The sequence below is a fragment of the Protomyctophum parallelum genome, assembly GCF_964188405.1.
Source record: "Protomyctophum parallelum genome assembly, chromosome: 7".
Classification (NCBI taxonomy): Eukaryota; Metazoa; Chordata; class Actinopteri; order Myctophiformes; family Myctophidae; genus Protomyctophum; species Protomyctophum parallelum.
Window position 1 is genome coordinate 31,404,940 of NC_139705.1, and position 14,936 is coordinate 31,419,875.

Genomic DNA, 14,936 nt, shown 5'->3' on the forward strand with positions numbered 1-14,936 from the left:
GGGGACCCCCTGGAACTCCCTCAAGGGACCCCTGGGGGTCCCCGGACCCCACTTTGGGAACCCCTGTTCTACGCAACATAGTCTGTACTCTGTTCTCCTATACAGCAGTGGATGCTGGACCCTGAAGCCAACCCTGCAGAAGTCTAGATAGGTGCTACACCAGGATGTTGCATGCAGTACTTAACATCAGCAAGTATACACATGTTACCAACATCAATCTGTACGATGGAATGCCAACGGTGAGCCAGCCAAAATAGCAGCCAGGAGAATGAGACTAGCAGGACACTGCCAAAGACACCATGAGCTGCCAGCCAGCAAGTTAGTGCTGTGGGAACCAACACACAAGCACCGCTCACAAGGATGTCCCACATTAACACCCCAATCTCCCGGGACGAAGTTCACCGTCCTTTCTATTAGTAACACCCAGCGCCCAGGACAAAGTTTTATCCAAAAGACAACGTTTATTGATATGAAAACTGATCGCATCGGTCTACAGCCTAGGAGCGCCTGTCCCAATCCTCGACAGTTGGACGTCATCGAAAATGTTCCCCCCCAGTTTAGGCGACGACAACGGAAATCTTAAAACGTTAATAACTCGCAATCTAAATCATCCCGTCCAATTCTAAGAAAAGATCCTAGCCCCCTGCTGTCCAGTCGCTAGTCGCGTTAGATTTAATCATGCCTCCCGTTGTCGATCGCATCGAGAGTGGTTTGGCTACATTTAGCTGCTCCAGCCACATCCGGTATAACTTCCGGTCAGTCGGTAAAAGTGCTCTGTTGCTATAAATCGCTTGGGCGCTATGATTTAATGGATTAAATAACCCCGGGCAATCGGAGTGTTTAACATAATAGTCCTTACCCTTCTGAATATATGAACAGCAAATGATGTTCAGTGTGGTGTCGAAACAGCGCTTGTGTTCACGTTAACATGCCCCGTCCAACTGTCAGAGCTGGCTTTCAGGTGCCTGTGACACGCAACCCTCGTGTTGGCCGCGATGCTTCCCCAAACAAGAAGTTATGTTGACTGACGCAAGAGTAGATACGTAGTAGTATCAGGGTCCGATTTGTTTACCCCGTGTGGGTCTGTTACGCGTCCCAACATGCATTTCACTGGTGACCCGGAATAGGACAGACCCACAGCGATCGAATTTAGTAATGATGTGGATGTACTCATGAAAGACGCAGCAGCGCAGGTGGTTTTAGGAGGAAACCATCTAACTTGAACAACCTTTACATCTGTGTGTTGGTTTAAAAAAAACAATGAAACGTAGTAAAAACTACTAAACCTGGACTAAACCTCTTAACTCGATTGGACCCTCAAACTGTCTGCTAAAGCAACTAACTCCACCTCTCCCCATCTCATGCAAGTGATTGACAATATACTGTATAAAGTCACAACCTTTGATGAGGCAGTATTACTTTGCTTTGTTCTATGCGACACTCCCTATGTTATTGATGATTTAGCTTATCAAATAAACACATATTTAATCCAGCATTTCTTACATTGACATGGCATGACAGCATAACCTAGCCTTTAATTTTGAAGACATCTTGACCTGATGTGTTTCTCAGTATTTTGGCTGAGGCTTTCAGTCAGCCCTGGCTGCACGCAAACCGGCTGATTCATCTCATTTCGGGGTTTCCATGGTTATTAACGACACACATTATTCCTAGACTTTTATGCTTCGTAATTGCTCAATTTTGGACGAAATAGAATGCCACATAATTTACATATACCTAAAATCACAGGGGCAAATCCACACAAACCTAGTGCATTCAGTCTGGATCATTCAGTCTGAATTATGATGCTGATTGAAAATGAAAGGTTAGCAGCTGACCATTATTACAAGCCAATCCAAAAGATACATATGCCGTTTATATTATTTCAGAGGGCACCATGTCTAAGTGATATGTCATGACTGAGTGAGGGAAGGAGACATATCTGATATGTCATGTAACTTAATAGAGTAGAGTGGTCCTAATCGGCAAAAGAGGTGCCTGCATGGGTTTTATAATAACTGTACAATATGTGAAGATATTGAGGGTGGGATAATAAGCCTAGAAACGTATAGTACTTATGGTTAGTCTGTGGAAGTGTGGAGGCAAGTGGAGTGTTGGTAAACTCGGCCCTAGCGACACCACGTCGACCCGATTCTGGTAGTGGGGTGCTAGGTACTGTACATTGTTTGCCTGGCATCCTATAGTTTCAATGTACAGCTTATTATTTTGATAGTATGTTGTTTAGAGTGATGCTAGGTTATTTACTTGCTTTACCTATAGTTTACTGAGACACTACACGGTTTCTGCATTTGATGCACAGTATGTGTTCATGCACCTTGCTGTAAGTTGTTCTAGATAAGAGTATCGATCTGCTTAATTCTACAACATATATTTTCCCACAACATTAACAATGTTCTGGATCAACCGAGGGGTGGTGCATATACTCTAATAGGCTCTATGCACGCAGAATAACTCTTCCTACTTCCGGGCCGCTTCCCTATACTTCCTTCAGGTGTTACCGATGATACTAATTTAGCCTCTGTTCCATTTAGTGTACAATGGTTCTCAAACTTCTTCATTTCAAGGACCCCCATAACTCTGGGAGTGTATAAATGGAATCAAATGGACAGTCAACACGCACAATAGAAGCACCCTGACTTTAATTAGGAGCCCAAGTTCTTTCCAAGGTGGCTGGTGTGTGCATATATAGCCCATTCTGAATTGGAACCCTCTTTTCACACAGTGTGATCACCAGCACGGAGGAGTGGTGCTACTTCAAGGAGCTGACCAAATCACCTACCCCACTGGAAGAGGACATGTTTCACGTCGGGGAGGATGAGTCGGCGCCTCCACGTGTCTACCTGCGGCCCAAGGAGAGTGTCCACATACCCCTGAAGTACCAGAGCTTCCTGTGTGACCACAACATGGCCCCTCAGGTACAGTGTGTAGGCCTACTGTATGTGCACCTGAAACATGCACTCTCATTGATGGCAGCAGATAGGTTGAATCAAGGAACTCAGAATCCATTCATGGAATGTACAAATGTAGGCCTACTCTTTTGTTTGAGTTTTGGAACTTGGTATAGGTGTGGTGAATGTCTTAGTGAGGAAACGTACTGATTGCAGTGAAACAGCAAGGTCAAATGTTTTGAATTGTAATTTTGATCAATGTTTGCCTGTTATCTCTGCTATCGTACCAATACAGCATGGAATTGTGGACAAAATCTTATCCAACTATAACAAAATATATTATTTAGTTGTGGGCCTGAGAGGCTAATGGTGCTCTGTGGCTCAAATACCAAATAAATAATGGGCCTTGAGGTTGAAAACCACTGCTCTAGCACCACAGAGGTACTAAAATGTAAACTACAGACTTCTCAAAACAAACTATTCATTAGGGCGGCATATGGCTCAGGGTACAGTACAGAAACTTTATGCAGACCGTGGCCATCTTGCCAGCAAGGTGCTAACTAGATGCTATGTCCTCTTGACAGCCCATTCATCCAAACAGAAAAGTCCTATCTAATTGTATTAAACAACGTCAAACTCACCAACATTGCAGCTGTGCGATAAGCTTGAATTATCGTTTTTAGTAAAGCAACCTCATGCTTTATGTGCACATTCAAAACGGGTGGTACGCAGGACTGTTGAGTGATATACATCGAGCACTCCCAAACTCTGACACACAGAAAAAATAATCTGCACATCATTTCTCGACACCTTGCTGACAAGATGGCAGCGGTGTGCATAAGGTCAATGGGGATTGTTTTCAGGATACTTAAGGGCCCAGTGCCCAACTGCCCATGTACTGTACATGTCAAACTACGCCCGGGTGCATGTGTTTGGTCCGACGTACTAACAGTCCGACAGGCATTAGTCCGACACCCTACCCAAAACCCTAAACCTAACCGCACAGGAAGCCACAGGCTAGTTTTAACCTGCCACACATGTCAGGAGCCACGGGTGAGCTTTAACCGGCCACTGATGAAGACAGCATGTTAGCATAACGATAAGGACATTGATGAGAATTGATTTAGAATATTCGCTGCGGCGAGTTGGTAAACTGGCGAGTTCTCCGGGTACCGTTCAATCAATCAAAAAAACGGACTCCAGTGAAAGCCTTACTGATTGCAGTTTAGTGCAGTGAGGAGCCTTACTGGCTGTACGCTGGAATGCCATCAGTTATCCATATCTGCATTCTGTTGGCTTGTTTCTGTCATTATTGTCTGTGCAGCTGGATGTGCCCAATAGAGCAGGACAGCAAAAATACTCAGTGTTCATTGAACTCAGAGTTAAATTAACATTGGGGATGATTTTTACTTTGCAGGGTATTCCCTCTAAGCCTGCAGGGGGATAAGGATAAGCGCAGCTGATCTTTTTTTCAAGGGCAAGTCATGCAAATGCAATATCAACCCCTGCGCCCCAGGGTTAATTTGTTGCCGGCGGTTGTTCCGCAACACAAAGAGGGGCTGATGATAAATGTCATTTATAGAGGATTTATTTGCGCTTATCTCTGCTGGTTGACCGCATTCATTCAAATGTGTTTTGTTCTGCCCCCTTGGTTTTGTTGCATGCTGAATTCTGCTGATGTTTTCCTTATCGTTCTCGGGTGCTTTCTAGTCGTCGCCCGGACCAAAAATGAGCAAATCTAGCCCACGTTCAGGAGATGAATATCATTATTTATTTATTTATTTGGGGGTAGATAATCAGTTCCACTAACCATGCGGTTTCTTATCGAAATCTCACAGGGGCCGAGCTTCATCTCCGCGGGCGAAAGTGCACAGGTGGCCAAGCGGCATCCGTCCAACATCATGCCGGCCAAGTCCATCAAGGTAACACAGTTCTGCCTCAGCTCACACTTTTCTATATATTCTCTTGTCCAATAATCTCCTCTCAAATGTCTGGGTGCAAACAAATCCCATTCCGTCTGTCTCCAGGGCTGGAGTTATGATAAGCTGTGAATCTGGGTTGAAGATTGTACGTCCCACCCCCCCCCCCACACACACACACACACACACATTAAGAACAGTATCATTTCCCTCATTAAGTTCTTTGTGTTTTTCTTTCCCCTCCTTCAGCCTGAGGAGAGTATTACTGCATTACCTACCTGCAGTTGCACCAAATCCAATTTTTGTTTTTAAAAATAAAGGGCAGAGAATCCAAAATAATTGCATCAAACTTCCATTTCTGCAGGCGTATGCATGGTGATCTGTATCTGTTTCTGCAGGCGTATGCATGGTGATCTGTATCTGTTTGCTGGGGTCTCTTGTATATTCAGCAGTATTAATTAACAAAGCAAACTTCAGATGCTCAACACACTTTGGAGGTTTTGTTTTTGAGACGACAACATTCGCTGTTTAGCTAATACCGCTTTAGATCAAGACGCACGCACGCACGCACGCACGCACGCACGCATGCACGCACGCACCAGGCCCCCACTCATAAAACAAATAGGGTACAAACTCTGGGAATTGTCAACTATAAAAACCAGTGTGTAAAGCAGTGGTGTAAAGTAACTATGTACATGTACTTGTGTACTGTACTTAAGTACAATTTTGAGGTATTTGTACTTTTCTTGAGTACGTCACATTTTCAGTACTTTACTACTTCTATTGTTCTTTTACTAATTTATTTGAAAACTTTTGTTTACTAGTTACTTTGAAGATGGATTGGATTATTATTACAAAACATACATTTACCACTACAGCCCTATATACATTTCGGCCATTTGAAAATAGATAATCTGCTATTTTCAAAAGATTTTTATACATTTGAAAACATGAAATTGGACATTCTGCATGATGAGTACTTCCTACTTTCCAGTACATTTTGATACCAATAGTTGTACTTCTACTCAAGTAAATTCTGAATCCGGTATTTTACTCGTAACGGAGTACTTCTACAGTGCAGTATTGATACTTTAAGTAAAAACTCGAAGTAAAAACATGTGAGTATACTTTTTCCACCACTCAATAAAAGTTGCACTCGTTAGACAAGTTTGCAGAGCACAAATTATGTGCTGAATGTTCATTCATCATTGTGAGCGTTCTCGTGGAGAGCAGCAGACGATGGCGTGACGTGTCCTCATCTTTTCAAGACACGGGACAAAATAATTGATGTTCTGCAGCTCCTCATGTGTCTACAAGGCCAGCTCAGTCTCAACAATGCTCTTTAGATAGACAGACGGATAGTAGACCTTTATTGATCCCACGCGGCGAGGGATATTCAGTTGTCATAGCAGCAGCGCAGTGTGAAACACAGAACAGATACAGATGGGAGAGTGTAGTCGGGTAGAGACAGCTTCAACAGCAGGGGTCAGTGTAGTCGGGTAGAGAGAGAGCTTCAGGGGTCAGTGTAGTCAGGTAGAGAGAGCTTCAGGGGTCAGTGTAGTCAGGTAGAGAGAGCTTCAGGGGTCAGTGTAGTCAGGTAGAGAGAGCTTCAGGGGTCAGTGTAGGGTAGAGAGAGCTTCAGGGGTCAGTGTAGTCAGGTAGAGAGAGCTTCAGGGGTCAGTGTAGTCAGGTAGAGAGAGCTTCAGGGGTCAGTGTAGGGTAGAGAGAGCTTCAGGGGTCAGTGTAGGGTAGAGAGAGCTTCAGGGGTCAGTGTAGGGTAGAGAGAGCTTCAGGGGTCAGTGTAGTCGGGTAGAGAGAGCTTCAACAGCAGGAGAGAACAAATCTGCAATCTCAGTCGTAGTAAGAGTCTTGTTTAATAATGTAGATCAGTGGTAACCAACCTTTTCAAGCCCAAGAGCCCATTTTATTCCCAATTGTAAGCCAAGATCTACCACTAAAACGTGTTAGAAAAAACACTTGTTTTTTTGCTATTTCTGACAGGCTCAATGCATGTGCACACATCCACACAAAGACTAAAGCTTAAATTGAATAAATACTTATAGTAAGTTATATTATCAATGTCAAATAATATTAGAAATAAAAAATATTAGGACAAAAATACAAATAAACACGTTTTTTTAAATAAAACCAAATGCAAAGGACATTGCTTTTACAGCACAATATTTTGATTCTCATTTCAATGAATATTCACATTGGCAGATGTTCAAATGACATAGGCATAACATGACCATATATATTTGCACAGATATGGTGACATACTCTCAGGGTCAGCCCACCTTTAATGAGACTGCTGTGACTGATTGATTGATTGATTGATTGAAATATTTATTAACAGTTTGTAGAATTTACAGTACATTTTAAGCACAAACTCAATACAAAGACTGTTAACTGTGAGTGGACGACCCAATTAAGCATTACACTTGTTTACAACAGGGTCCACATTGTTCAATTCATCAAAATTCATCATGCACTTTATCTGCAAGCGTTTTGAAATCTGGTTCATATTTAGTGATTGCCAGTCTGAGGGTGTCATTAAGATGTGAGTCAGTCATACGAGTTCTAAACTTGGATTTTATTATTTTCATTTGTGAAAAGGCCATTTCACATAAGTACGTGGAACCAAAGTAGGCATGCAGCTTGAGTGCACACGACACAATCAGCGGATACTTCTCTCTGCTCACAAGAGACCAAAATTCCTTCTCTTTAGCTCTGACCTGCAGGTGACAGTCATTTACTAATCCAATAATCTCCATTTCAATATCTGAAGTTAATGCAAACACATCCTGCATTTTATCGGACAGCAGTTCAATGACAGTAGGCTCAGTAAAGAGGAAAGTGTTTGATACAAAAGCGCCGCGGCCTCGACACTCTCCTGGGTCTTCTGTTGGTGGCTCTGACGGAGCTCATTTGGGGAGTTGGTTTGTGGTGGCTGGGAAAAAAAATAGAGCCGATTATTTTTTTCCCCTCGACCGGCCCAGCTTGCTTCGTTCTAATTTTAACCACCCTCCTTCCTTCTCGACCCAAACTGCAACCTCCTCGCCGACTCTCTCTCTCTCTTTTCCTAACGCGACCCCGGTCCCCGACGAGCAAACTGCGGACGGAAAGCCGCTGATATTCGGGTTGTTGTGAGGTGTTGTGTCGCTACTGGCTTCCAGCTCCGTCTCGGTCTGTAGCAGGAGGAGCCAATGAGCCATTAACCAGTGGATGGCCTGCGCGCTATTCTAAATACACGTTATACACGTTCTGCTGTGTATTGGCAGTGATGGCTGGCTGCCCGTCAGTCTGACACTTCGGGATCGACTTGAAAGGTTCCCGCGAGCTACTGGTAGCTCGTGAACCCCTGGTTGGTTACCCCTGATGTAGATGATCCGCAGCAGCAGTCAAACCAGACAAACGCGTTTCGGCGCGCAGGCCTTCGTCAGTGTCAGAAGCTAAATTCTGACACTGACGAAGGCAAAGACCCCCTTGACTCTGAGAGTGTTCAAATGGAACCAAATGGACCCTCATGGGTCCATTTGAACAGTGAATATTGAACGTTGAATGATGACAAAATATGTCCACCACAAGCCAACATGGCGATCAACAGATTATGAGAAGAAACAAGTGAAAACCAAAAAGCTAGTGGAGATAAAAAAAACTGATCCATGGTGCATGAGGTATTAACAGCTACATGAATAAATAAAGAAATGTACAGTAGTCTAGACTAGTCAAAGGTTATTTGTACAATGTATCCCCAGTCGTATGAGTAAATATGTACTGTACAGTGAATACCGTGGATTTATGAATGCAATCGATCTTTATTCCACTCACAGGGTCCAATCCAAGCATCATCCTCATCCTCTTATCTGCACAGCCTTTCTATTAGCCTTTCGAAACATCCAGAGCTCAATATCAGATTCCCTCTCTCAACAATCCGCCATGTAAACCTGCGTTGCCATAATCCTGCCGTTGGTATTGGGCTGAGCACCCCAGAGCTCTCTTCCTGTTTCATGCGGTATAGCTGATGCAATGCTTGCCAATCCGCCCAGTCGTGTGTGTGTGTGTGTGTGTGTGTGTGTGTGTGTGTGTGTGTGTGTGTGTGTGTGTGTGTGTGTGTGTGTGTGTGTGTGTGTGTGTGTGTGTGTGTGTGTGTGTGTGTGTGTGTGTGTGTGTGTGTGTGTGTGTGTGTGTGTGTGTGTGTGTGTGTGTGTGTGTGTGTGTGTGCGCATCCAGTGGTGGAAAGTAACTAAGTACATTACTTAAGTACAAATTTGAGGTATTTGTACTTGAGTATGTAAAAATGTCAGTAGGCCTACTTTACACTGCCTTTCAGAGGCAAATATTGTACTTTTACGCCATGCAATTATTATTATTATATTCAATCGATCTACAAGCTCACAATGCATTGTGAGCTTGTAGTGCCAATACTTTTGTACTTTTACTCAAGTACATTTTTTATTCCAGACTTTTTACTTGTAATGGAGTACTTCTACAGTTCAGTATTGATACTGTTACTTAAGTAAAACAATGGAGTATGTTTTCCACCACTGGTGTATGTGCGTGCGTGCATGCACCGTGCGCTCGTGTGCGCCTGCTCGCGTGCGTGCACGTCTCTTGGCACTGTGACTCTGAGCCGCTCCCATGCAGAGGTCAGAGGATCAAATAGATGAAAGCTCTAAAACTGACAGGCCCCAATAGCCCTGCTGTCAGTGTGCCAGCGATGGACATGCCTGTCAGTCCGTGCTTGTCAGTCAGGCACGCTGCTCCGTCCAGGGTTGTGAAGCGGCCTGTACATCTGGCCCCACGTGAGGCCTGCACGGCCTCACATGGATCTGGACATGTTCTTTTTTACCTGGGTTTTGATGGTTGTGAGGTGGAATTTTAAAGTATACAATGATATGCTGTAATATGACTATGGTGACCAATGACCATAGCCATATTACAGTACATCGCTGCATACATAGTGCAGGGTGGGCAACTTTATTTACACTATATTATTATTACTATATTACCACACTCACTCCAGAGGGCCACTATATTACCACACTCACTCCAGAGGGCCACTGTATTACCACACTCACTCCAGAGGGCCACTATATTACCACACTCACTCCAGAGGGCCACGATATTACCACACTCACTCCAGAGGGCCACTATATTACCACACTCACTCCAGAGGGCCACTATATTACCACACTCACTCCAGAGGGCCACTATATTACCACACTCACTCCAGAGGGCCACTATATTACCACACTGTGCGTGCGCGTGTGTGTGTGTGTGTGGCTAGCAAATGTAAGGATGTAATTAGTGTATATATATATATATATATATATATATATACACACACACACACACACACACACACACACACACACACACTGTGTATATGTGTGTGTATGTGTGTATATATGCATGCATCTGCGTTCATTCCACAGATCCTGAGGGCTGTTTTAATGCAGCACACTTCAAAGTGTATCCTATTCCTATAGTATAGGTCTATGGGGGCTTCAATGGGTGGAAGGGAGCGGGATCAGAGACGAAGGCAAACGAGCATTATACCAAACCAGCATTCTAGCACATTCTCTGACGAATCTTTAAATAGAACTCCACTATCTCACCTATATTTAGACCTGTATTTAATAAGTGTGTAGAGACGAATGAAGGTACCTGAGAAAGGAAATGGCACCATGGTGATATTGCTTCATTTCATTAGCGGAGTTGGCCTATGTTTAAAACGCAGCTGTCATCTTCCTGACTGCTTGACAAATGGTGATCATTAACCAAGATGTTTGCTCAGTCAGTGCAGGTCTAACATGAAGGGAATACGAACCCTGTTAGTGTAAAAAGAAAAAAAAGGCAAATCGTGCTGGCACAGTCTAAAGTTTTCTAACTCACGGTGTTCTCATACTTAAAAAAAAGTATCGGTATATCTTCTTCAGAGAAGGGAGGATATTACCCTGTCTGTTCCGTTTCCGTTTTAGCCCTGCAGTGCTCTGCCAGGTGTGGTTCTGTTTTCATCAAAACAGTCCAAGTTAGTCTGTCCATCATCTGCGAAAAACAACTGAGGAAAATACAGGGTGTCCTTGTAAGACCTGATTTATGCTCCGTTGTATGGCAGTGTCGCGGTCCAAAAATAGATACATACGCCTACAGTACGTTGGTCCGACATACTGACAGTCCGACGACACATGCATTGCCGGTTAAGACTCGCCCGTGGCTCCCGACATGCGTTGCCGGTTGAAGAGGGAATGTCACGCAAGAAAGGGGGTAATCTGGCTATTTAATGAGCTAATATTGATACTGACGTCACGCAGCAAGCAGATAAACATTTCTCCTGTGTCTTCTCTGTCTCCCCTCGGCTTGTTCAGCCTCGCACCACTACACAAGGAAGTGACTTTACATGAAAATGCCTTTTATTTCTAAATGCGTGCATCTAAAATGTCTCCTTCAGTGGAGTACCTTGATCATTGTTCAAAGGATCAGCTATTGTTTATTGCTAAACATTATGACATCACAGTGACAGAAAAGCTCAAGGCAGCAATGAAGGCCGGTCTAATCAGTGGTCTGGTAGACAAGGGCATTTTGCAGCCTGTTGAAGACAAGGAGGATGAGGTCAGTTCAGAGGTTGAGTTCAAATGGAGGAAAGAACTTTTGATGTTAAAACAACAACATTCCTTGGAAGTGGAAAAAATTAAACAACGAACTGAATTGGCCAAATTAGATTTGGAATGCAAAAAGCTAGAGTTGGTTGAACAGGGAAAGTTATCAGCAGATGCATTGAATAATGGTAATACTGAAAGGGGAGGAGGTGTCAAAGCTATGGACATTGGCAGTAGCCTGAGGCTCCTTCCCAGGTTTAATGAAAAGGACCCTGACACCTTCTTTCTCTTATTTGACAGAGTTTCAGAGGCACAAAATTGGACAGATGCAGATTGTGCTTTAATGGTGCAGTCGGTACTCACAGGGAAAGCACAAGAGGCATTTGCTGCGTTAACACATATGGACTCTAGGAGTTATGTAAAAGTTAAAGAGGCAGTGTTAAAAATATATGAGAGGGTGCCAGAGGCATACAGACAGCATTTCCGTACCTGGAGGAAATGTGATGGTCAGTCTCATGTGGAATTTGTGCGAGATCTAACTACACAGTTTTCTCGTTGGTGTTCATCATCTGAGGTTGATGATTTCGAACAACTGTTTAACCTGGTGGTCTTGGAGCAGTTCAAGAACACAGTGCCATCTAATGTTGCCACATACATCACAGAGAAGAAAGTAAAGTCTCCAGGTGAGGCAGCAGTCTTGGCTGATGAATACATGTTGATTCATAAAGGCAATTTCAGTGACCAGAGTACACAAGGTTACAGGGATCCATTTTCTCATGTAACGGGCAGTTCTGAGTTTTACAGCCACAAGGCTGACCATGTGGTGAAACCGAGCGGGCAGGACAGCTCAGGTGAGGTATGTCACTACTGCAAAGGTAATGGACACTGGAAACTTCAATGTCCAGTTCTCAGATCTAAAGATTCGTCTTCCAGTTCACAGATAAGACCAGCTGCACTGGCCAATTCACTTAGGCCAGGTGCGTTACCTCAGCAGGGTTCGCGCTTGCAGCCACGGATGGATGGGTATCTACCATTCATTTCGGAGGGGTTCTTGGCGGTCAAAGGAAGTAACAAAAGAGTGCCAGTAAAGGTACTGCGAGACTGTGGTACACTTGATTCATTTGTGCGAGCCTCTATATTACCTTTTTCATCTGAAACAGACACAGGGGAGTCTATTTTAATTCAGGGAATGGGAATGGGTGTTTTTCCTGTTCCAGTGCATAAAATGTCTCTCGTTTCAGATTTGGTGAGTGGAGAGGTTCACATGGGGGTGCGGTCAGAGTTGCCGGTTGATGGTGTCGACATAATTCTCGGTAATGATCTCTGTGGAGAGCGAGTATGGGCAGATCAGGTACAGAATGTGATCACTCGAAAATGGCCCATGTCAGTTCAGAGAAACTGTTCATCAAACCGACAAAACAAACATGGCAAATCAAGGCGACGTGTGACAAAACAATGTTGCCCAAGTCAGACTGTAGTGAAAGCAGGAACGGTGAATCCTTCTCTTTGTACAGCCAGAGTGACTAGGTCCTCACCTAGAGTTACAGAGACGGGGGCAGTTCCAGGTCGGTTGAACATTTCTCAATACTTTACAAATCACAATACATCGACGTCCCTTCCAAAGTCAAATCAGAGAAGGATGGGATGGGATTTGTCACACCCACAGTTTGGTCATGTTCCATATCAAAAGGTTTTGAAAATGTGATTGTAGATTGGTTTTGTGTTGTACTGTTGCTCACTCTGTGATTTTGTTTCCTTGTCACTATAGGCTGTCCTGTCTCTGGTTCTCTTAATTCGCTCCTGGTATACAAGGTTGCTGAGGCTGGGGGCAGGATGGCATGGCAAAGTGGAGGAGGTAACAAGTATTAATAGTTGAGCGAACAGGGGCACATTTTCTTGTTTTGTTAAGCCTGGGTTATGGTTTGCAGATTGATATTGTAGTTCTCCAGTCCCACCTGTCCCAAGTGTCATTTCGCCAGAGCTAATTCGGGGCAGATGCGGAGGGCAGTGGGGCCACAGCTGGACTATTATATAGGAGAATGAGCATCCAGGGGCATTGTTATACAGTATTAGGTGGCTATTGGATTTGTTTAGTTTTGGATGATATTGGTTCTTGGTTGCTAATTTGTGTTTTGTTTTCCTTTTAGATAATGTGGTGGAACCTCATTTTTATGGAGGGGGGTGTGACGGCCCTGCCCCCTCTGCCTCACTGTAGGCTAGCCAGCAACCTCTGTGTTGGCAGAGTGGAGCAGGCCGTCAGCCCAATTAATGCTCACCTGAGGTGGGCGGAGCTTAGGGCACTATATAGGGAGCTCTCCTGGCTGAGCTCACTCTCTCTCTGTCCTCCCTGCAAGCAGGACCTGTTACAGGTTGCCACCTGGCTCAAGGGCCTAACCGACCTTTTGTTTGAGTTATGTTTTGCACCAGCTAATACAACACGCACACACCACTCTCCATGCATCCACACACTGCACACATTACTGATGACTCATATCCTCTCATCCCACACTTCATTATTTTGCTATTCTTTAATTATCTTATTATAATAAATATCATTACAAAACGTTTATGCTCTTGTGTGGACTCCCTGTTTTGCCATGCATCCCCTAGTGCATGACAAAAAAAATGAGGTTCCACCACATTATCTAAAAGGAAAACAAAACACAAATTAGCAACCAAGAACCAATATCATCCAAAACTAAACAAATCCAATAGCCACCTAATACTGTATAACAATGCCCCTGGATGCTCATTCTCCTATATAATAGTCCAGCTGTGGCCCCACTGCCCTCCGCATCTGCCCCGAATTAGCTCTGGCGAAATGACACTTGGGACAGGTGGGACTGGAGAACTACAATATCAATCTGCAAACCATAACCCAGGCTTAACAAAACAAGAAAATGTGCCCCTGTTCGCTCAACTATTAATACTTGTTACCTCCTCCACTTTGCCATGCCATCCTGCCCCCAGCCTCAGCAACCTTGTATACCAGGAGCGAATTAAGAGAACCAGAGACAGGACAGCCTATAGTGACAAGGAAACAAAATCACAGAGTGAGCAACAGTACAACACAAAACCAATCTACAATCACATTTTCAAAACCTTTTGATATGGAACATGACCAAACTGTGGGTGTGACAAATCCCATCCCATCCTTCTCTGATTTGACTTTGGAAGGGACGTCGATGTATTGTGATTTGTAAAGTATTGAGAAATGTTCAACCGACCTGGAACTGCCCCCGTCTCTGTAACTCTAGGTGAGGACCTAGTCACTCTGGCTGTACAAAGAGAAGGATTCACCGTTCCTGCTTTCACTACAGTCTGACTTGGGCAACATTGTTTTGTCACACGTCGCCTTGATTTGCCATGTTTGTTTTGTCGGTTTGATGAACAGTTTCTCTGAACTGACATGGGCCATTTTCGAGTGATCACATTCTGTACCTGATCTGCCCATACTCGCTCTCCACAGAGATCATTACCGAGAATTATGTCGACACCATCAACCG

General features: G+C 44.0%; 1 protein-coding gene across 1 annotated transcript in view; it reads left to right on the top strand.

Annotated features, from left to right (window-relative positions):
- nphp4 (nephronophthisis 4) overlaps window positions 1–14,936 on the top strand; it is a 332,049-nt gene that overhangs the window by 294,866 nt on the left and 22,247 nt on the right. Inside the window, 2 exon segments of the mRNA XM_083769763.1 lie at window positions 2,744–2,936; window positions 4,748–4,831. Of these exon segments, the coding sequence (XP_083625889.1) occupies window positions 2,744–2,936; window positions 4,748–4,831 (277 nt within the window).